The sequence below is a fragment of the Nesoenas mayeri genome (assembly GCF_963082525.1).
Source record: "Nesoenas mayeri genome assembly, chromosome: 3".
In the NCBI taxonomy this organism is placed as follows: Eukaryota; Metazoa; Chordata; class Aves; order Columbiformes; family Columbidae; genus Nesoenas; species Nesoenas mayeri.
In genome coordinates this window covers 87366087-87389386 of record NC_137544.1, presented here as the reverse complement: position 1 = coordinate 87389386, position 23300 = coordinate 87366087, and the positions used below count along the sequence as shown (strand labels likewise).

At 49.5% G+C, this 23300-nt stretch overlaps 2 protein-coding genes across 4 annotated transcripts in view; one reads left to right on the top strand and one right to left on the bottom strand.

Moving 5' to 3' along the window:
- TMEM63B (transmembrane protein 63B) overlaps positions 1 to 12462 on the bottom strand; it is a 47462-nt gene extending 35000 nt beyond the window's left edge. For 2 of the 3 annotated variants that reach the window (XM_080340971.1, XM_080340973.1), the window contains exon 1: positions 12368 to 12459. The gene's annotated coding sequence lies outside the window, so the exon portion shown is untranslated. Of the gene's footprint in view, positions 1 to 12367 lie in introns of all 3 variants that reach the window. The other variant, XM_080340972.1, reaches the window with a different exon arrangement.
- A 68-nt stretch (positions 12463 to 12530) lies between these two features.
- MRPL14 (mitochondrial ribosomal protein L14) lies at positions 12531 to 23005 on the top strand. Its single transcript, XM_080340977.1, has 3 exons — positions 12531 to 12639; positions 20043 to 20136; positions 22353 to 23005. Exons 2-3 carry the CDS (start codon positions 20063 to 20065, stop codon positions 22717 to 22719), a joined length of 441 nt encoding a protein of 146 aa, XP_080197103.1. The 5' UTR covers positions 12531 to 12639; positions 20043 to 20062; the 3' UTR covers positions 22720 to 23005.
- The last annotated feature ends 295 nt before the right edge of the window (positions 23006 to 23300 follow it).

The window sequence follows — 23300 nt, the reverse complement described above, 5'->3', positions numbered from 1 at the left end:
ATCTATAGCTCGCTTGCCAATAGAAGCGTAATCGAGGGCATGCTTGGAATTATTTTTTTTTATATCAGATCCTTAAGCTCTGGGAAGATCTTCCCGTGAAAGCGTGAGATCACATCCAGCACACAGGAGTGTGCCAGCACCCCCTTGCAGCCTGCACCGACTGCCAGCAGGTATTGAAGAACAGATTTAACATAAGGTCTCCAAAAAGCCTACTGACAGCTCCTGGGACCCTCTTCCAGTAGCTCAATGAAGGGCTGCTGGTTGCTACACTTTGACAGGGCTTCTTCAGGCAGTTTCCATCCCCAGGGGAACCGCAACCCTGCCAGCTGGTGTTCCTCTGGTGGGAGGGTGGGAAGGTAGCTTCCACTGCTCACCCTCACCCAGCCTCCCCTCCACATGGTCACTCCGTCCATTTGCTCAGCACTCCTGGGAAAAGTCAGTTTTAGGGGGCAGCATAAAGCAGGGACATCCAACTGCTATGGCAAGCTATGGGTCTCAAGTGGTATTAAGGGGAAAGAGGTTACAACCCCAGGCTTCCTTGGCAGTGTCTCATGTTCAGGATACTGTCCAGGGATATGCTCCTGAGCAACAGAAGGCAAGACACGAGTACCTCCTAGGGCTCCTTAAATTTTGCAGACTCTCTCCAGTGTCCAAGCTATACCCTCACCCGGGTGGCTGGAAACAGACCCCACGTGATGTTATTGAGCTGCACACCCATATGGTGGCAGATCAGAGTCTTGAAGCCCATCCAGGCGAAAGAGCGGGTGCCAGCCCTTGGCTCCTCCCAAAGCCACCACCGCATTTTCCATTCCTCCCTCCCATCTGCATCCAGCCTCCTCCTGGTGCCAGGCTCCCTTCTATAGCCGCACATTTTCCTCTCTGTCTTCAAGAAAGTTATTGCTTTCCTGCCCTCAAATAGCCAACAGCACTTCTACCCTACCAAACTGGTAATGGACCTCCTGGCCCTGTTCCCCTCCATCATTTCACAGATCCATCTCCTACACCATTGTACTTACCAACCCCACACGGGCTGGCGAGGTTGTGCACTTACATTAAGAGTCTGGATCGATTTCTGGGTTTTTAACCTTGGAACAGGTATGGGGATGGTTGTCCTACACAGTTTATCAGAAAACCTCATCTGGAGCTTCGTGTTTGTTCAGCCAAAGCTTGGGGTCCAGAGGTGTGCCTGGAGCATACCGTCTTAGTGACAGCAACACGGGACACTCTCACCACGCATAGGGCGCAGGGACTGCTGGTCAACTGAACAATGAGTTTTGACTATAAGCTGTCCACTCAGCTTGCCCTCGTGTGCCATCCCTTCGGCATGGCTCCTCCCCACTGACAAGCCGTGGGCTCTGTGTGGGTGCAGGCTTCTCCACTCCACGTGCCAGCAGAGGTATCAATGGTGCTGCCTGTGCCCAAGATGACCCTTTGCTCTCTTTATCCTCCCAGCTAACCCTGGTACCCACTGCTGGACTCCTGCTCTCTGCCAGCTTCCCACTCATCCACATGGCAGCTCCCGGCCATCCCCACCCATGCCTCATCCCACTCGCTCCTCCCGGCACCGATTCACCCGCCCCCGGTGCTGACTCACTCCCCGCTGCTCAGGACCACGCATCCAGCTCACTTGCGGTGTCCCTGCCACCCCAAGTCACAGGGTGAGGCATCAGCACTCTGTTTTAGAGTGGCAGAGAAGCAGGGTGGACTCACAGCGCAGAACAGCCTGGCTCTGCTCTGCATCCCACCCCGACCTGCTGCATGCCCCATGCCTCTGCTTCTGTCCATCAGAATCACACACAACCCCTCCCAGGGAAGTTACATCGTTAATTCACCAGCACTAGAAAGACACTGCACTTTCCAGATTACATGTACCAGCAGCACACAAGTACTTCTTGCTGTTTGTACCCTCACAGTCAGCTGAAATCCCTGCTGAGTTACTAGGAGTGAAGGGTATGTCCTGGAGCTATGGTCCTCTGCTCCCACTGGTAAGGTCCAGGGAAGCAGCAGGATTCTATCACTGCCCTGGTGCCCCTTCCTCTGCTGGAGCTTTTGGATTTACCTGTTTCCTGGGCGAACAACACCTGTCCTGTCCCTACTTGAGAGCATCACCAGCCACAGGATTAAAATCAAAGAGCTGGGAGATGCCCCAGCAGGCAGCGGTGCACCTTATGAAGTTTTGCCACTGCTAGTTTAATATTCTATCCAAGGTCAGCGCTTAGGCTCTTCAGGATCAGGTACACTCCCTGCCCCCAACGGAGGGGGCAGTGGACTTAGCAGCAAGTTTGTCTCAAGGAACAAGAAAAAAGGAATAAACCACTCTCCCCTCTACCTGTGGCCTGAATCATGGGCCTCCTGCCAATCCCCAGCCCTATGAGGGGATCCCAACAGGGACAGCACATATGCCTGATCGCTTTTGGCGGTCCACTCCTCCTGCAGCATCTGCAGTCACTGGATTAAGTGTGTAGAAGCCACATCTCAACTATTCCCGTTGATGTTTGTTTTGGTACCACGGCGCTGGGAAAGGAGCAGGATGTTCCTCCCCCAGCATGTGTGCCAGCGTGGCCTCCTCCTGGACCTTCTCCCCTGCTGGATTACCAAGGGCTGGGGTAGAAGTTCTTGTCCCACCATCCCCAATGCACACGGCTTAAGAAGGAGAAGGGGCAGATCGAAAAAACCCAAAAAACTATCCAAGCCCAAACCACTCCCCCTCCAGCCATGTTCAAGTCTCTAACCCTCACTGATCCTGAAATCCACCCAGCATGAGGCTCCTGCAGGCAAAACAGGGCACTAAAAGGCACACACCTCTAAGTGGGGAGGCAGAGCAGGAATAACAAGGCAGTCGAGCCCCAGCACCGGGGTAGGAGGAGAGGGTGTTGCCCCAGAACTCTGCTTGGAGCCTCCAGAGCCAGCTCTGCAAGGAAGGGTTGGTAGGAAGGGCAGGCTTCACAATCAGCTTGCAAGTCAAAGGATGCTCTACAAGGCTGGGGTGGGCTGGGCAGCAATTAGCAGTTGATCACGATACTTGATGGGCTGGGAACAGCCAGGGGCCAGGGAGGGGAGCAGAAGGAAGAGGAGGCGGGTGGGCTTGCTATGGGCCAGACAGGCTCACCACCCTGCAGTAGCTTTCCAGGAGTAGGCTGGGAGTTTCCAGTCAATGCATACATTCAGCCACATTGCACAGCTCCACCTGCATCACTGCTCAGATGGGCTGGAGCCCACCTTCACTAAATGAGCTTAAAATTCCCTTTTCTTGCTCCAAGAAATGCAGTGCAAACAAGAGACAGAGCTGCAGTCCAAACAGCAAAGCCCCCTTTTTCTCCAAGCTGTCCGAAACCTGCTTTGTTCTCTGTTTACCAGCCACACACTTCAGCACTGCTTCCGTACCCAGACATCAGTCACTCCCATGTATTTTGAAAACAGGCTCATTAAAACCACACACCTCCTCTACTTTGATTGCCCCACCTCTTCCCTAGATTTCTGAGCTCCAACTAGAGGTCCTATTTGATCCAGCCAGCCCCACAGATATCTGCAAGCACAACTGTGTCAGACAAAGGCAAAGACCCAAGCGATCAACGTGTCTCCACAGGCATAAGTCTGCTGATGGAGGTGCAATTATACTGGCAAAACTGCTTCTGTGTCTTTTGAGGTAGTGGAATAAAAGCAGACTGGGAAGCAGGAGCATTTTTGCCAAAACAACGTATCAGCAGAGCAATCAAAGCAGGCAATCCTATACTTCAAGCAGACAAGAGGTTGCAGGTGCTTTGAGGGAGGCACCTAATGCACCCTAGAGACATGACCCAGACCATGCTCAAATACTGCCGTTATACCATGTTTCTATGCCTTTGATTTGCAAAGGTGCATCCCTCACCTCATATATCCAGCAGAGGAGCACTGAGCTATGGCTGCTACTCCATAAGACTCTTTGGGAATAACTCGGGCCATTCCACCACGCAGCACTTGACTCCCCAGAGGAAGACACAAACACTGACCAGGGTTATTACCCACAAACCAAAGCTCTGCTCCCATCAAACGGGACAAAGCTTGAGATAAAACAAAATAAAGGAGTGAAACACTGCAAGTTTTTCACTGCTTCTCTCTGAAGCACATCAAAGCCTTAGCTTTCCCCTGACTCACAACCACAGTCAGGAGCTATCTCCTAGCTTTGAAATTCCCCTCCTACCCCAGGCGATGACAAAACATGAAGATATGAGAGCGTGAGGTTCCAGGAGCACTAGGCAGTAGGGATTTACACGGGATACATCCTGTCAGGCACACTAGATCATCTTTATTTTTAACAGCACTATAGCGTTAGTGGGTGAAAGGGAAGTTGTGGATCTAGCAAGATTTTAGCAAGCCATCTGCTGCAGCATCTCACCCAATCTCTCATCTCAAGGTTTGTTCAGCAGGCTAAAGCAGAAACATCACCTTGTGAACTGAAAATGGGTATAATGACCCTAAATAAACCAGCAGCTATAAGTGACAGAATGCTGGACTGCATGCTGGCAGAAACCAGTGGCAAGGGTGACGTTTGGTTTCATTCATCATTTTCATTAGCTAGGGTGCTGAGTTTGGAGAGGTGGTAGGTGCTGTCTGCTCCCAGGTACCTGTTTGGCCAAGAAGCCAGGCACCACAGGGGAAGGGATGGTGTAAATCACTCAGAGGCAGATGACAGGCTGGGGCAAGGAGAGGCAGGGAACAATTTCAGAGGCACGCAAATGGAGGGTGGGCTTAGGTTTGCCAGGGCACCACTCTACATTAGCTGGGGCCAGGCTAGTGCTTTCTTCTACTGGAGATGCCTCCTCATAAGGTGGAGGAGTCTCAAGGAAAGGGCTTAGATACCAAGGCAGGAACAACAAACAAGGAGAGCTTTGAAACCCAGAGAACAGGGATGCACTGAGAAAGTGGCAAGGGGCAAAGACAGGGACCTCCACTTGTGTAAGAGGAGAAGGCAGAGCTGGCTGCACAGCTCTGAAGGTGACCACAGCCCCAGCATCTCATCACAGGTTCTTCTTGCTGCTCTACATGGCCTGGCATTTCTACTCTACCAAGCTAATGATATGTTATGCTTATAGAGGATAACTAAGTCTCACCCTAATCTTTTCCTTGATCAGACAAACAGATTGATCTCCTTATATTTCTCACCGTAAAGCCTTCTCTCCAGCCCTCAGATTATCTTGTAACTCTTCTGCATTCTTTTCATTTTTTCAGCATCCTTTTCTGAGCACTGACACTGGATTTAGACAGCATATTTTAGTACTAGTCTCCCCAGCACCTCCTACAGCAGTAAAGTCTCAATCCTAGGGCTGCTCACTAATGCCTTTCCAGGTGTCAAATGTTTCACAAAACTGCCAGGCTTGACGGGGCCCTTAATAGGTAATCTGGCGAGATTCTTTTCTTGAGGCACAGCCAGCTGCAACTCATCTATATCTACAGACTTTTGGCTAATTTGTTCTAAAACAAACTACCTCCAGCCCCAAAAAACAAACAAAAACCAAAAAGCCCCTTCAAGATAGCCTCCTCTCCTGCTTCACTATCCCAAATGATATTATGGAAAACCATAAATTCTGAACTCCCTTATCACAGATAGAGTGACTTCCTGCCCTGTCCATCACAACTACAGTCTTCTAGAAGTACATTGCTGTACATCCTTGAAGATCATGAAGTTCCCTCTTCCATCTTTTCTTCTTCAGGCTACACAGTCCCAGTTCTTCTCATCCTTCCTCCCACACTGCATTTCTAAAGAACTTAATCATTTCTGTTGCTTTCCTGGATACTCTCTTGTTTGCGTACATCCTTCTCCAAGGGTTGCATCTACGTCTGAGCCTGGCTCTTCAGCAACACTTCTTCTGTGTTGAGGAGAACAATAATTGCTTCCTGTATCTTAGAGGTGTTGCTCCTCATACAGCTTGTCACAAGGTTTACCTTGTGTTTTCCTCCTCCCCAGCAGAGCACTAACTCATCCTACTTCTGAACTTCAGTAATATCAACATTTTCCCCTGCTCTGCATAGTCAGGGTCTCCTTATCAAATAGAACCCTTTTGAATACAGCTTTTCAACTGGTTATGGATCAACCTGAGGGATGCTTCCTACCTCCTATCCCTTTCTTGTTTGCTTATGAGGCTGACACTTGGGTCAGTGACATAGGTTTAAGTCAAGATCTATTACCTCCATCGCCACTGCTCAGCCACTCAGCAAGTGATCTTTTCAGGCAAAGGGATTGACCTACTTGACATGGTACGTTCCAGATAAAATCACACTAGTGGATTTTTAATCAGAGGATTCTCCCACCTCCTTAACAGGATAAACACTAACTGCTTTAACTGTTCATTCCAGATTATTTAGACAGGCTGGTTGTAGTCCCATTCTTTCTCCCTGTACTTCTATTCTTTAAGTACTTCCATGGAAGTTTTGTAAGGCTTTGCCCACATGACCGCATCTAAACTACCTAAATAGTCTTGCCACCTGTTCTGACTTGTGCTTGGATTCACTTTTTAAAATTAACTCTTTTAAGTACCTTGTCACCCTGACCTTCTTTGCAAGGTGAAGACACAAGTTCTTACTGTCACATTTTATTTGTTCCTCTTTTCCTAGCAGCCTCCTTCTATCCAATAGCTGCACCAGCTACTTTTGCCCTAGCTGAGAGTTCACACTGAGTTTCTCATTCACTGCAAATCTGGTTCCTTCCTCCCCGCTTTATAACTTTGCGACTGATGCCAACTCAAACTGCCTTTTCTCTGTTGTGAGTAATAGCGAGCCCCTGGGCAGCTACCGCAGTTCAGCAGACACACAATAATTCATTTCCAGGTCTATGCCTCAAGCATAGACAAGAACCCAGCAAAACCAAACCACCAACTTGCATACAGTCATCCTGGAGAAGATGTCAGCTTTACCAGCATCACCTGAGAGCCTCCAGAGTCCAACAGTTTCACACAAAGGGAGTCTAGACCATTTGCACAGGGAATTGAGGGATGAATCCCTTTCAAGATGTTCCTTGGGACCCAAAGGCACTAAATTTTTGGCTCAAGAGCCCAAGATCAGCTGTGGAAACCTTCCCCAGCCTGTGTCACTGCCAGATTCTCTCTGACTTCCAAGTAGAAGACATCAGATGCTGATAATAATTGCAAGAAGGAAACAAGGCCTGCTGCCATCTGAGTTTCCTTTAAGTACAAGACTATGCCAAAATTGTCTCATCCCCTGGCTTTGAAGGGACCTGAGAGCATACTAAAGGCTACTGTTTAATTAGCAAAAGCAGGCCAGGCCAACACACAACTCTCCTACTAAATGCACTCTTGTGAGAAAATACATTCGTAGGGAGTAGCAGTGTCCCCCTGACACGTCAGCAACACATCATGAGACAGTTGGATGCTCTAAGGGAACCCATCAGAGCTGCTCTTCCATGCAGGTCAACAGGAGAGAGCATAACACCTCCCCAAGAGCAACACCACATGGCCTCCTTGTTGGCGTGACAGAGCCAGAGGTCACAGCTGGTGCCACAGAGGTGGCAGCTGGCTGTCTGCAGGGCAAGGCTCTGCACTGGACCAGGAGACAAGACCTGCATGGAAACCAGCAGGAACATCCCAAGGGGAAAGCGAAGGAGGTGTCAAAACAAGCGACTGCTCTGCACACAGAATTACAGGGGTACCGAGGGGACAAGCACACCCAACACAGGGACTCGTAGGAGTAGCTCTGGGAACATACAGTCCTTCTAGGGAGTGACAGGCAATGGCCAGGCAAGAAAGGTTCGCAGCAGCCACTCTCCCAGGCAGACAAAGAGAGGGAGGTTCTTTTGGCTTGATGCTCAGAGGCAGCACGGTTGTGGTGCTTCAGGAAAGCAATTGCAGAACATACTGAAAACAGCCAGACGTTAATCCTGCCTGCAACTGCTTTCTCCCAGTGCTGATGCAATGTGCCGCCTTTCAAATACACAGTCCCTTAAGAGACCCAGGCCCTTTCTTTAATGCAATAGCACAATTTCCCTGATCAGGCAACACAAATGGGAATCTTCAGAACTTCCCTTTAAGCCAAACCCATAGAACCAACTGCCAGTTTCTCTGGGGAAAAACAGCATGAATAAAACAAGACCACTCTTTCTTCCCAGCACAATAACCATGTGGGCAGAAGCTGCTGGCATCGATAATTAGACAAAAGCATATCAAGAACAGCAGACCCTGCTCAAAAGATGCAGTGGGCTATGCCAGCAGGATCCCCATCTTGCCCATACAAGCTGCATAGCCACTATAAGAGCTGGGCCTAAGGGGAGCACTGGGATGCCGGGAAAGCATTCCCGCTCCCTCACTTGGCTTTATGAGAGTTGGAGAGGAAGGGACCTTAAAGCAGAAGAGGGAGAACGGCAAGCAGGCAGTATCAACCTGCAAGAGCCACGGAGAGAACTGATGTATTTCCAGCACCGCTTAGCAATCGTATGCGGGGAACATGTAACAAGCATGCAAAGATAACCCTGTGAAGTGCAGTAAAAGCTGCACAGAGAAGCACAGAGGAAAATGTTCTGCATCTCACACTTAGCAAGGAAGGACTTCCCACATCTAATCTGTATTTGGAGCAGAGGGCAGACACCCAGCTCTATGCTGGAAGGACATGAAGAGAGAAGGCAGTGCCAACTGCAGGCCTGCAGGCTCAGAGAAAAGCCATTTCATACTGCAAACCTTTGCTCTATGAGCTTGGCATCGGCTTCATGAATCTCGCCCTCTCTCTGTTGCAGAGTGCACACACACATGCGCTTTTCTTTTTGATTCCTGTTTTTCTCCTTTTAACCAACTTTCTACCCCATGCATCGGGCCTGTTCCCCCAAACTCACTCTCCTGAGCGAGCCGGAGAACTGCCAACAGGACAAGGGCTTCAGGCGGAAGAGGTGCCTCCTTAGGAGGTTAAGCTTGAGGCAGTTCCTGCACACACCAACTTGCCATATGGCTGGCAAGATGAGGAGTCCTTCCCAGCAAGAACCTGAGCTGCATAGGCATGGAAGAGAGGTCAAGGGCTGCAGTTCCAGGCAACACACAGGCCTGCAATGAACACAGAGCTACCTTCAGAGAGGTCAGCTGCCCCGTGTCATGGTCCCTCAAAGCTAGAGCATCAGGACTAGTAACGCACTTGTGAAGATCAAAGCGGCAGAGGGACACAGGGACACTCTTCCTCTCTGCCTGTTGAAAACCTGCATTTTGGTTTCCAGCCCAGGCTGCAAGCAAGCTCAGAGTTCCCCAGGCTAGTTTCCAGAGCCAGGAGGAGCAGGAGACAGCTCTGCTGAGACCAGATAGAGGCAAACCTTCCTCTGACTCACACAGCATCCCAGAGGACATGCCCCATTCAAGGCTCCGCTGCTCCCCAAACAATGGCTCCTGAGCCATCAGGTAAGACCTGGGGCCCTGCAGAGCCAGTTCAGGTAGTAACAAACCTGCCCTTTTGCTATAGGTTCCAAGCGGGGCCTCTGCCTCCTTGCGTGGGACACAGCATGGAGAACAACCAGCGGGCTGGCACACTGGTCGCTTGCCGCAGAAGCCGCCGGCCCTGGGGACAGCTGCTGGAGGGCAGTGTGGGGCTGTTGGGGTCTGCACACAGTGGGCTGCCCTGCAAGCTGTCGCTGGTTGGAAGGAGGTAGGGCAGGAGCAGCCCAAGGGACTGTCACCAAGGACTGCTCCCTTTCTCCTTGGTTCCCACCCCCCTGGAAAGCAGCTGCTAGATTAAAAAAAGCCTTAACGGTGCTGTCATTCAAGGGCATGTAGGCAATCTCAATTTTCCAAACATCTCCATCATCTTGTCTCATCTACGTCCTACAAAAAGCCCCGGGGAAGATCTGGCCCCAGCCTCCAGCAAGCCCTATCATCCCTGCCTCCATTACCCACCACAGAGTTCTCAGATGCTTTGATATGCAAATCAGCCACCAGATCCATAACCAGCACTGTCTCTAATTAATGGCAAACTGAACAGAGTATCCTACACCCAAGGCCTCCTCCAGCACAAGAGCAGGCACCCCGTGGCTTCACGTCAGACAGCACAGGTCCCAGCTGTCTTTCCTGGGAGCAGGAGGTGCTACCTGCAGAGCCCCTAGCACACAGTGTCACTCTGGCCACAAGGATAGAGATGGGGCACCCACAAAAAGGATGCACGCTGGCCTTGCACCTTGGTATGGATGGGGAGGGTGGCAGAGGAGCTGGTGGCAGGAGGCTGTGGGGCTCCCCATGATCCGAGGCACCCCAGCTACCCCCAGCTCAAGGAAAGCACAATTAGCAACAGAATAAAAGCAGGCCCTTGGCACTGCCAGCTCACAGGCTTTTATTGCACATCTCATGCTACCTGAGCTTTTCATAAAGTCCTAGCACCCAGAACAAAGCTATTGCATGAGGATTTTTTTTTTTAACATAAAAATTTATTGGGAAAAAAAACCCCAAAACAAGCAAATTTCTAGCCCATTTTATTGCTGAAGAAAGCTAAAAAATATGACAAGGATATTTTAAAAGCCCAGAAGGGAAAACAAAAAACAAACAACAAGGAAAGCACTCAGTATTTTTCTTTTTTTGGCTCAGCTCATGACTTCAAGACATTTCAGGATAGTTGCACCATGCTCAGGTCAAAGGGGAAGAGAACGGAGCATTGCAAAGCCTCATGGCAATGCCTTCTTGACAAGAAAACCGACACCCTCAGAAAATACAGTAGCTTCAGTTCCTTCCAAGGTTACAGAAGACAGGAACAGACAAAAATAGAGCAAACTTAGTGCAACAAAACATATTCATGAGCCAAACCAGAGTCTCTTCCCAGCCCCCTCAAAGGCATCTTCTTTCATGTTTATCTTGCTCCTATGGTATCCAGGTAAAGACTGCAGAAAGGACTTCTGTCCCTGTAAAGACAGTGTATTCCTACTGCTAAAAGGCTCAAGATGAGAAAGGCCTTTCCTAGGTAGATACCAGCTAACTGCAGTCATTAGAAACAACGTCCTTAATGCTTTGCTATTTCTGGTTTCAATGGAGTTCTCCAGTTAAGAGCTGAGTGGTTTGCTTTCCGCTCTCTCAGAAGCATTAAGAGAATAAAAGGCTATTAGGGACCGCACAGCACAGGTGTTTGGATGGGAAGGGTACTGGTCCCTGCAATGCACTTGCTAAGTCTTTGTCCCATGCCTGGGTGGGGCAACTGCAGGACCATCCAAGAGGTACTTGTGCTGCAGGACCCTTCAGTGGCTCTGTGACAGCTGCTAATGGGATGCTCCTGCCCTTCAGCCTGTGGCTTTCCAGATGTGCTTACTCCAGAGGAGAACACAATGGAGCAGGACACTTCTAGAATGACAGACAAATGAAGGGTGGGGGGCTCCTCGTGAACAATGCACAACCAAATTAGCCATGCAGTGATAGGCCTTTTGCTTACAAGGCCTGCTATCAAGGGAAGAGCAAGGGAGGTGCCCAAAATCCCAAATTCCCCAAACACCTGGTCTCCATCCAGCTGGGAGCTCTCAAACCTGGTATGGGCACCGGGCTGACTGCAACCACGTCACAGATTTTTGGCACGATGCCTTCAGAAGGTAGCTACATACAGACATCCAGGGTGCACTCTAGGACAGGAGGAAAATCCACGGTTTGCTGATTTGGAGGGGCTGGTAATCAAGACAAGAACAGAAATGGACTGCCTGGCTGCATGAGCACAGACACAAGCCCCATCTGACAGCTCTTTGCTAAGCCCTCCAGGGAACCAAAGACACGGCAATATTAGAAATTTAAGGGTGATATTACAAATTCGCCTGCTGTTCCCACCCTTGAAACATCCCTCCTGCCTCCCTGCAACTCGCGGTCACGGCAGTGCCTGGAGAAGAGACGCAGGGAGGAGGAGGACAGGCAGCTCTCCAAGACAGAGCACACACAAAAGCTGCCTCAGCACACCCGACGGCGATCGCAGGTGATAAGGCAGCCGGTGCCACCCCGCAGAAACGGGTCCACCGACCCCCGTGGTGCAGAAACCCCACTGCCCAGCAGCGGCCGAGCCGAGGGATGGCGGAGGACGGGCACCCGGGACGCGGCCGAGAAGCCCCCCAGACCCGAGCCGCCCCGCTGCCACACAGCCCTAGGAGGGAGAACACGACCCGCTCCGCAGCCGCCGCGCCCGGCGCGCCCCCCGCCCCGCTCCGCGCCGCCCCAAGATGGCAGGCGGCGCCCCCCCGCCCCAGGCCGCCCCCGCTGCTGGGCTCCGCGCCACGGCCGCGCCGCCCGGCCCGGCCCGCTCCGCCCTCCGGAGGCCCGAGGCACGGATGTTGACCCCGCAAGCCGACAACCACCGAGGCGACGGGTTGCGGCCCCGGGCCCGCCTGGCCTGGAGGAGCCGCAGCCGGAGCCGCAGCCGCCGCACCCCGCCGCAGCGGCGGCTTGCTTACCCCGTGTCAGGCGCGGACTGGGTCCTCCGGGGCTGCCGCTCCGCTTGGCCCCGCCGGGCCAGGCGCTGCGGTGCCGCGCTGCGCCGCGCAAGGGAGGCAGCGGCGACCGGCCGGCTGAGCTCGGCTCGGCTCGGTTCGGTTCGGCTGGGCTCGGAGCGGGGCGGGGCCCCGGGTGGGCGGGGCGCGGAGGCGCTGGTCCCGCACGGCGGTGGGTGGGGCCGGCGGCGCTTGCGCGCGGGCCGGCGGGCGGAGGCCCCGCGTTCCCCTCGGAGGTGCGCGGTGGGGGGCGTGGGGAGGCCTGGGGCTGCGTTCTGTGTGGGCGGGGGGCTCAGGCGGCCCCGGGAGCGGCGTTGGGCCGGGCCGGGCCGGAGGGGGAGCGGGCGCCGGGTCGGGCAGCCGTGCGGCAGCGGGCGTCCCGCCCCTGAGCTGCGGCGCTGGCGTCGCGGGGCCTCAGGCGTCCCGGGCGGGGCCGGCCGCGGCCTGCGGACCCGGCGGCTTGTGGGTGGCCTTGCCCCGCCGCCGGGCCGGGCTGCTGGGGTACTGGCTGTCGCTCGGAGCTGCTCGGGGCGCAGGCCGGTCCCCCTTCAGTCCCCGGGCGCTGGGCGAGAGCGGGCCGTGGCCACCGTGCTCGGGGTGGGCCCTGCGGCGCCCGCGCTGTTCGGGTCCTCCCTCCCCCCGGGCACCGGCCCTGCCGCCTGTCCCTCATAAGGAGCCGTTTGCAGGCGTTGCTGCTGCGCTGTGCAAAGGGCCTGAAACCTCTAAACCTTGAGCATGCTCTAAAAAGACTGAGAAATGCTGGCCCTCAAGGTGGCATGTGGGTTGAGCAGCACACGGCAGGACAGATAGTTGTGACATCTTGTATAAGCAGCTGGGAGCCAGAGCCTGTGTGTCACCTGCACACATGGCACTGCTGATGGGCCGATCTTGCCTCTCTGGCAGACAGCGGCCTCTGTTCCCGTGAGGCTCGGCCTGTGCACCAGCAGTCTGGCCTGGAGGAGGAGGAAAACGCTCTCTGGCACATGTGTCCTTCAGAGCCTTTCTTAGCTTCAGAATTCATGGGGGGTTGTGCTGTTGGGATTATCCGTGTGTGGGTATGAGTAGTCATGCAGCAAAGTTGGACCAAAATTCCTGCGTCCTGACAAATGCAGCATTTACTGGTGTGTGTCACAGGGACTCAGGAAGTGTGGGCGCTAGTCTGTGCTTTGCTGGTTATTCTCCTAAAAACCTCTTTTGGAGGTCTGGTGAGTAAGGGGATGCAATTTGGGGAAGCAGACTGCGTAACAGGTTTCTTATAAGGGTGAAAGACTTGCTCCTTGTAGTAAAAGCAGATGTGCAGCCAGTCCTTATAAAACCAGGACATGGATGCTCATCTGAGCTGCATTCGCTTGCCTGGTTCAAAAGCTTCTCAAGCTGACATGGAACAGTCTTGTTTGGAAGAAAAGAAACTGATTTAAGGGAAGTTTTTGAGTGAAAAGCAAGGCTTATTCCAGCAAAGCTGCAGGTAGCCTTTGTGTGCCTTTGTTCCTAGGTTAGGTTTCTCTTAGGCCTGAGTTCTGTCTGTATTGGGCATCCTTTTCTGGTGTAACTTTATCAGGAAGGCCTAGAGCCACTATTGTTCTTTGTTCTGTGAATGACTAGCCTAGGTCAGTGGTTCCTGAGTTTTTTTTATCGTTGAGCCACAGTTCTCCACCTTCTCTTCCTTCTTGTTTGCATCCTCCGCCCTGCCACAACTCCCCCTGCCATGGTTACCGCTATCTGGTTTGTGATCACAGCTTGGTGCTTGGGACCTGGTCACCCAGGTTGGGGCTGGGAACCGATTGTGGTCTTTTGGCTTGGCACCTATTGGCCTGTTACTGAGACCTTGGTACTTTTAGAAATAGTAAAGATACACTTGAGAGGTGATAGCAGCACAAAGTTATGGGAATGTGGGCAGTTCTCTGAATCCACGTGTGATTCTAGAAGGCAGAAGCAGGGAGGGCCCTTGCTGCACTTCAGTCCCACAGACTGTACCAGAGCAGAGCTTCTGGGCTTAGGTACCTTCTCTGCTGCTCCTTTCCTTTCACTTCACACAGGAAGTTTTCCTCTCTGTAGCTTAATTTCCTGCTGGTGCACTGGGAATAATCCCTTCCTATTTTATTACAATGCTATGAATATGAATATATGGATAGTTTAAGGTGCTCGGATACTAGAATGATAAGAGTCATAAGTACCTTGGAGCTTGGACTTCTAGATACTTAAAATGTCCAAAGTAAATTTTCCATTAAAGGTATTCAGCTCTTTTTTTTTTTTTTTTTTTTTTTTTTTAAATCTGCCTTTCCTGATTTTGATCTGGAAAACGTGGTTAGTGTTTTTTCCTTCAAAATTGTTCACAGATGTACCTGTAATGAGTTTCTGTTGGTAACATAGATCAATAAATATCCTGTTTAATAGCTAATCCTATTCATAAATGGAATCTGAAAAGACTTAATTCGTCTTGTGAATCCTAGCCTTTCTGGCTGTCATTAATGTAAAACCAATTATGTCTTCGTAATGAATATCTTGTGTATTTTTAACACACACAAGCTCTTAATCACATTGTTTCCTTTATGAGGAGAGCTGTGAATGGATTGAGTCCTATAGTTCACAGTTGGCTCTTGCAGCTCACCCTGGCAGACGGTCTATAAATAAACCTGCAGTGACAGAGTAGGGGTTTAGGTATTTGCATCATGCATGTTGTCTTCGATTTATTTCCTGTGTTTTAATGATAGATGACAGATGCAGTTCAAATCTTTGTGGTGCCTAGAGCATGGCTGTTTCGTCCTCTTAAAAGGATAGAGGAGATATTTGCCTCTACTGTTTGACTGTGCAGATCAGGTTACAACTATTAAAGTGAATAATATTTTTCCCGTTTTTATTTGGTATGTTTGACAGAAAGCTTTGGGTAGTAGGCCTCAGCATTTGTCATGCAACAGCCACTGGTTTTCCCTGGTGCCTGTTTGTGTGGATGAGTTACTAGCAGAAAGAAGGAAAAGAAAGAGCCGCATGGTTGTGGAACTGCAGATCTTGAGGGCAATATAGGGAGCAGGTGTTATTTCCAAAACTTTTGATTAAAAAGGAAAGTACTACTGGATTGCTAGGTAACAACAATATTTAAAAGTACTCTAGGATGCAGGCAGGCTAAGAATGGCACCTTGACTGTTTTTTAGGGTATAAACCACTGCTAAAAACCTGGTCAGAGCCATTGCACTGGCCTCTTGAGTGTTCAGGCACAGACCTTTTTAGTGCTCCCATGGCTGCGTTTATAGTGCAGACTCATAGAGACCATTCTTGTGGAGCACATCAGTATTTTTGCTGAAATGAAAGAGATGCTTTCATGTCCAAATCCCCTGGTGTTTCTCTGGGGATGCTGTCACGACGCGAGTCTGGGTTGGCAGTGAAAGGAGAAGTCCTGGTCTTGTGTTTTGACATATTCCCTCACACCAGCATTTGTGCAACCATGGGATGAGTCGGATCAGGGAACTGATCTAGCTGAAAACTGTGACTGATTTGCATGAATGCTGGAGCCAGCATAAGGGAGGTGATGGAAATGTGTGTTGGGGGGACACAGGGCTTCCTTTCTTGGTACAGTGTGCCCTGACATTGCTTCAAAGTGAGCATGTGATCCTGTTCTCTTTATCTGGAAGATGTCCTTGCTTTGTGTCAGCTCCTTGAGGTGGTCTACTCATGTGTTTGCATGCATTTGAGGAAAATATTCTATGTGGCTTGCTTCTGTTAGCTGGGATGAAATTTTCCAGAACTCCTCCTTTCAAAAACCACTCAAGATTGCAGTAAATACATTAGTTCTTTAATCTCAAGGAAAAATGGTGAAGGTGGTAGCTTTAGTATGGCACTTGAAAGTGGTGCAATAGGTAAATAACTTCCAGAGGTTTATAACTGGTGAAGAGTTCCTTTGTTGTACGGTGTTGGAATTTGATGTTGGTCTGTTGGATTGAATGGGGTATGGCTGAAGGGCCCTTGAGAAGGGAGTGTTTGCTGCAGCAGCTTATTGCATGCTCAGGCTTATTCAGTGAAGTAGAAATTGGGTCATTTTTACGAATATTTGATTAACAGTCTCCTTCACCCTTTCTGAATCTTACTCTGAACTCAGTCTGAGGCCTGTGCTAACTTTTAACTGATATGGGGAGCAGAGAGAAGCAAAGAGTCTCTACAATTCTGGTTTTAAGGAATTAGTCTCTAATCATGAGAGAGAGCCACTGCTAGAATTTAGGGGCAGCAGGGCAGGAGTTGCACAGAGGTTACTCTGCATGGTTCTTTATAACTGTTTTGGTGCAGCTACCTGTTATCTATGCTATATCAATAGTTGTATTTGTGTTGGGCCTTTCATTTTAGGACAGTGTCTGTTTAAATACTGCTCTTGCTTGGCATGAAGAACTTGGAAATTAATCCTTCTTGAGGGGGAGATTGGAATAGATGACCTCCAGAAGTCCCTTCCAAGATAATTCCTTGGTCAGGAGTGTATTAGTGACTAAGTACTAAGCAGCGACGGTGTTTTGCCTGTCTAGGGTATTGCAGGGTGCACTCCTATCAGTTGGGCAATACTGACAGCAGATGTCTGGGAACTCCCACAAATCTTCCTGTGTTTGAGAGTTATGGGGTTACTCTTCCCACAGACATCCAAGCACTGCAGGCTGCTCAGGGACAACCCTGAGAGAGCCACCTTCAGAAGCAAACTCGAGTCACTTGTGTTCCCTGTGCCAGTGCTGTGTGCAGCCTCCTTGGAGCCTTTTGAAAGCCTCCTGGTGTGAGGCAGTGTCAGCACTGGGGAGGAGAGAGGTGCTGGTTGTGCTGGAGCCGATGGCTTTCTTTGCTTTATAGCGGCTCTTTAGATTTGGCACCAGCCCGGAGCATTTGTGTGGCAGCACCCAGTGTGGCAGAGTGAGTGGCTTCTCTGCCCTTTGGAGTTTAGTTTAGTAATTAGCCGCTCCCCAGAGGGCAAAACTGAGGGTGGAGGAGATGAAGTGCCCTGTTTACAGCCACAGAGGGAGCAAGTTGAGACTGGGTCTGGTTGAGGAGCACCTGGAGACAGACCCAAACTATTGGGTATGTGTTTCAAGGGGGGAAGCTGTCATGTTAGAGCAGCTGAAGGTGTGATTCAGTCTAGGTGAACCCACTTGCACCCTTGCATGCTCCATGCCACAGGTGCATTCCCTCCAGCCCAAACCATCCTGCTAATTGGAAGCATCCCCTCTGTTTACTCCGTTCCTAACAGGATGCTTCATACCAAGTAATCAATCATACAAAGTTTCTTAGCTTGTGACACATCTTAATGTGCTGAGGAATAATTCTTAGCCAAGAAGGGGGTACTGAGTCATCTGGAAAAATAAACAGTCCTTGGATGCTTAACGCTGTTGGTGCTTCTGCCGGTAGTTTTGTGACTTCAAACCTTCACTGCTGCCACAGGGCAGAAACAAACAGTGACTCCTCTCCGGAGTGGGGAGTGAGCTCAGAGTTCAGGCAGCGCTGTAGGCCTCTGACGCACGGCCTTACGCACAGCCAGCTGTGCTGGTCGTGGCCTTGGTGTCCCTCTGACAGTGGGCAGAGCTTGTGCCTGTCCCTGCCACCAGCCAGCAGACCTCTCCAATCGGTCTTCTGTAGTGGTGAGGATGAGCAGCCTGTCCTTTCCTGCCATCAAGGCCACCACGCCTGCCAGGGGAATAGAGGCAGAGGCGTCGGTGGCAGATGGATTCCCTGAGAAGTGTCCATCAAAGACAACAGGGAGGCCAATTTGCTGCTGCTGGTTTGGGTTTTCTAGAGGGATCCAAAGCCTCTGGAGGAAGTCAAAGCAGTGTTACCCACCAGGTTTGAGTTTCACATGGGAAACAGTAGACCCAAGTGTAGAAACGGGACACAGGCTGTCCTCCCTGCCAGGACGGGCTGTGGGCTTACAGGAAGGCAGAGTAGTTGAACTAGTTTAGAAACCCCAGCAGCAGCAAGGCCTGGGTAACTGGACCTTGATGGCCAGCAGCACTGTAAACGCACAGGGCCTTGTTCTCATGTGGGTCGCACAGCTAGGTGAGGAGCTGTGGCAAAAACACAGCCTTCTTGGAATTGCATTTCAGAGAGGGAACAGTACCGGCAGGCTCTGAAGGAAAGCTCCAGATTCATTTGGAGATCTTCTACCTCATGGAAAAGTGGCTTTGTTTAGCAATAAATGCAAGCTTTGGCTATTGCTGATCTCTTCCAAACCTGTGTGACAGGTGAGACAGTTTGCCACATGCTGTGTGCTTTGCTCAGGGAGCACTGCTACAAAATTGCCGTGCTGCACATCTCCAGAGTTTCTTGTCCTGCTATCAGGTAATGCTTGCTCTCTAGAATGCAAATCCTAAAAAATACATCCCCAAGTAAGCAAACACACTGGGGAGAAAAAAACCCAAAACAATAAAGAGTGAATATTTAGCCAGGGCTTTACTTGGTTGTAGTAAGGACAGCTATGGCATTGCCTGTCAAAGGCTTTGTGGGCATTTTTTTCTTCCTGGAGAAGTTAGGTCAGCTTTGGTTTTAAAACAAAAGTTAAGAAAATGGCTTTACAATGTACTGCTACAGTTTGGCCATGAGCTCATCAAAACTGGCAAAGGGAGATCGAAGGTCAATGTATTTTTATTGGTTACTCTAGAAGGAAGTGGAGCATGTGTTGCTTACACTGCCAAGGCTTAAGGAAGCAATGTCACACTATGGTAGTTGCAGTCTGATGGAAAGTCTTAGTTTTACCTTAGCTGGCCTGAAAGAGGTCTGGCTCTAGGTCCACGCTGTTTTATCCCTTCACTTGGATCTGCTGGCATGGCTGCCTGGGTCATTGCTCCCTCACTGATGTCTGGCAAGAGGATCTGGGTTCAGCGAAGCCTTTGCAATTGTGAGTGAAAGCTGTTACCTGTCGGTCTGAGAGAATGAGGTGAGGGAAACCCCATAGATGTAGTCAGAGAAGAGGAGGTGGTGAACTCGCTCAGAGGTTGTCCTGTAACCCAGCGCTGCTGCAGGTAGGGGTGGTTCGTGTTGGCTTGAGCGAGCATCATAAAGGTACAGGGAATTGCTTCATCTGGGTGGCCTTAACAGAGCAAGGTTGGGATAGGTGTGATTCTGGTCTCTAAACACAGGCTGCCGAACACCTTGTGTATGCTGAAGCAGAAAATGTCCTCACCAGTGATGTTTGGCTTTGTCCCTCGCCTGGCAAATTGTTTCCTGAAGCTCTGTTGCCAGTCTGCAGAGTGTCTCTGGCTTTTTCTTGGTTTTATAGGTAACATTGGTACGTTTTACAAGTAACTATGGTAGCTTTTACTGGTCACTGTGGCCTCTAAATTAGAAACTCAGTTCACATCCAGGATTCTCAAACCTGCTGGTTGTTACATGGTTCGCAGTGCCTGCAGAAGGGCCCTTACCTCCGTGCACAGGAAGCTGCAGTGCAGCAGTACTGAATCCAGCTTTGTAGTATATGCATCTGAATTATGTTGTCTGCTGAATTCAGGCAGGGGTTGTTGATCTGCTTGTAGCATGCTATGGACGCTGTTACCACTCTGTGTGCTGTGGATTGCAAATTCTAAAGAGGTGCTGAGGCTCCAGTGTGTGATTCATTTAAGGGAAAGGAAGCAAAAAAAAATTTGTCCATTTTCCATAGTTCATAGTTTTCTTGCTTTATTTGCAGAGTGGGTTACCAGAATCCAAATGGCTCTCTTGACTCAGCAGTTGGGTTTATCCTTAACCCATCTAAGCAGCGCAGTGATTCGGCGACACTTCAGGTAATTTTCAAATCCTGCTTTTGCTTTTGTCTTCTTGAGAGAATTTCCAGATTGAAAGAGATGTTGTTAAGTAGGTCAAGTATAAGATACAGTATTTTTCATTCAAAAAGGGTAATATAATACAACAAAATTTTGTAGTTGTCTCTTCACAGGTTGTAAAGTCAGCCCAAACACAACAACAGATTTCCTGGCAGTCTGAGTGTGGTCTGAACTCTGCATTTTTGTATGCTTGTAAGGAGACTTTTAGGCCTTTGAGGGTGCTGCAACAGTCTGCAAGCAGAAGTTTAAAGTGACTGTGTTTCCCAGCCAAGTCCAAAAAAGCAGCAGCCAGACCCTGCTGGTGTAAAGCCAATTACATGTTTAAAATTATTCCAGAGTTTATCATTTCAGCTATTTAGAGCAAGAGTAACCTGGAAAAAATATTGCTTTCTGCCTTAACAGTGTCTGTTTTGTTATTTTTCTTTAGGTCCTTGTTCCAGGCTCAAGGCATTTAAAGCTTCTTAAATTTATGGACCTCATGTTTTACAGTGCCTTGCACAAAGCTTAGAGCCTAATCCCACGGTACACTCGGTGTGGGCATGGGGAATCTCTAGCATACAGCTCTTTGAAGGGTCAGGGCTTCAGTTTATAGGGTGAGAATAGTAATTCACATGACTGTGGTCTAGAGAGGGAATTAAAAAAATGCTTAGGGCTATGTTGTGTGATAGTCCCACGAGCTATCTCAAGGAGGTATCTAAGTCTTACTGGCTTTTTTTGCAAATGGACTGCACGAGAGCATTGCCCAGTAGACATTAAAAGGATTTATATACATGGACAGTGAGAGGAAGGCCAAGTCCACAGAGGGGAGCAGTGTTACTGGAGGACAGCAGCAGTCTTAATGGGCAAACCTTTCCTTTGTGGTGGGCCTGCTTTGGATGTGGTATGTTTTTTTTGCAGAGGTGAGTGACTTCTGAGAGAGAAGAGAGGTGTCTGCTTATAGGTGAAGGCTGGCATAGGCCCCTGCTGTGGGAAATAAATCTTGAAAGTCAGAACTGGGCCTCTGGAGCAGTTAAGAATAACGTGGACTGATGCAGCCGGCCTTCCCTGATTACATGTAAAGATGTGTGCTGCAACTGATATCCATCCATGCTGTGTTTGATACACAGGGGGTGACTTGCTCTAGTTTTAGGCAGCATTGCAAATACAGGTCCTTTGTCTTCAATAAGTGCTGCTGGTCCCCATTGGTCTGTATTTACTGTATGCTGCTGCTCTGCAAAACAAGGTGAATGGTTAGGTTGACTCCAGGTGCTGTCTATTTGAGTAGTTCAGCTGACAGCAGCTTGGCATTCCTGCAGCTGTCTGGCCAGCAGGTTTCTAGTATCTTAGTGCAAAGCAGTTGTTTACCAGTAGAAAGGATCTTCCTGCTTTTCCAGTTGTCTATGTTTGGGTGTCCTTTGAAGAGAAGCAACAAATCACTTGAATTTGAGCTTACTGGATGAAAGAATAGCCTTTCCTGAAAGGGAGGTTGAATTTCTTCTCAGTTTTTTCCTGATGTTACCAGGCATATTCAGAGTCACATCTAACAACTTGCAGTTTATTTCTGTTGTTTCTTACTGTTGATAATTGCACAGAGCAAACTTATACAGAAGAGGCTGCGTCTCTCTGAGTTCCTCCCACATGGGGAAGTTGATGATCTGTTAGATTGAAGTTGGTGACAGCTTATCACAGCCACAGCAGAACCTCAGAGGTCTCCCTGAGAGCAGAATGAGACAGGAGACCCTCATAGACTTCACTGATGATTGGTCAGAAAAGTCCTTATTGCTGGGGACTGTGTAAAAGATTGAAAGAGCCTGACTTGAGTCTCAGCTTCCTGTAGGCTGTTCGTAGCAGAAGCAAGCACTTTTTTTTTTGCTTGTAAATTGAAGTTGAATAGCATCATCTGCAGTTGCTAAAAAGCCCAGTAAATGCAAGCCAGTCTTCACGCCATCTTCTAGTTGTGTTCCAGAGTAGAATGTGGTCTTATGTTTCACATTTAGTAAAGAGTGTGCAAAGCCCAATGTCATATCTGGCTTTCAAAGAGCACATTGAATGTAGTCAATGTGTCACCCATATGATTTGTATTTGTTGCTGGCGCCTTCCGAGTGGTTTGTGTAATGACGAGATCCTGTGCTGGGTTTGCCCATGCTCTTCAAGGATTATTGAGAAGATCTGTCTCATTCTTTCCTGTCTTTTGCTAGTATCACTGGAGCATCCCTAGCAATACAGAAGCTCACCCGCGTGCGAGTGGTGGACAACAGTGCCTTGGGGAACACGCCGTACCACCGACCACCAAAATGTATCCACGTGTATAACAAGACCGGAGTTGGCAAAGTAGGAGATAAGATTCTTCTGGCTATCAAAGGAGAAAAGAAGAAGGCTTTGATTGTAGGGCACAAGATGCCTGGCCCCACCATGACACCTAGATTTGATTCCAACAATGTGGTACTCATAGAAGACAATGGAAATCCAATAGGGACTAGAATAAAAACACCAATACCCTATATCCTGCGACAGAGAGAAGGAGAGTTCTCCAAAGTATTGGCCATTGCCCGCAACTTTGTATGAGGGCTAAGACAGGTTTCTGGCAATCCTGTTTATATCCTTTCATACAGTAGCTGTTCCTTGGTCATTCTCTAGGATGTGGTGAAATGTGAAAAAGTTGAGGTTTATCAAGAGTCTCTCTTCCTGTTTAAGAATTATAAACAACTGGTTTAAATATTGATGTATCTTGTTTTTCTCCAAAATAAGGCTGATTTGTTTTGCAGAACTTCTGCAGTGTGCTGGGGAAATGCTCCTTCACTCTTACTGCTGTGATGTTAATTTGGCCTCTAATCATTAAATGAGAACATGAAAATCCTTCTTGATTTGTACTGCTTATGCTTTCTTTTCCCTAGGTTTGCTTTTTCCAGTTCCCAGGAGCAAGACACAAAGCGCAGTCCCTGGCCCAGTGACACTGGGATCTACAAAATGGATTCACATGTAATGGAGTGGGAGAGAGATATAATGAACTATTGGTGCCTTGGGCGTATTCAGTAAAAGGATTACTTTCTACATCTTTACCTGAGAAGAGTCTTAAGGAGCAATATGAGCCAGCAGTGTGCCCAGGTGGCCAAAAAGACCAACAGCATCCTGACTTGTATCAGGAA

What these genes read in the sequence shown, in the direction of transcription:
- MRPL14 (XM_080340977.1), top strand. Translation starts at nt 20,063, where the DNA reads ATGGCTCTCTTGACTCAGCAGTTGGGTTTATCCTTAACCCATCTAAGC. An exon ending in GTGATTCGGCGACACTTCAG is followed by an intron (nt 20,137 to 22,352) that starts GTAATTTTCAAA and finishes GTCTTTTGCTAG; the next exon opens with TATCACTGGAGCATCCCTAG.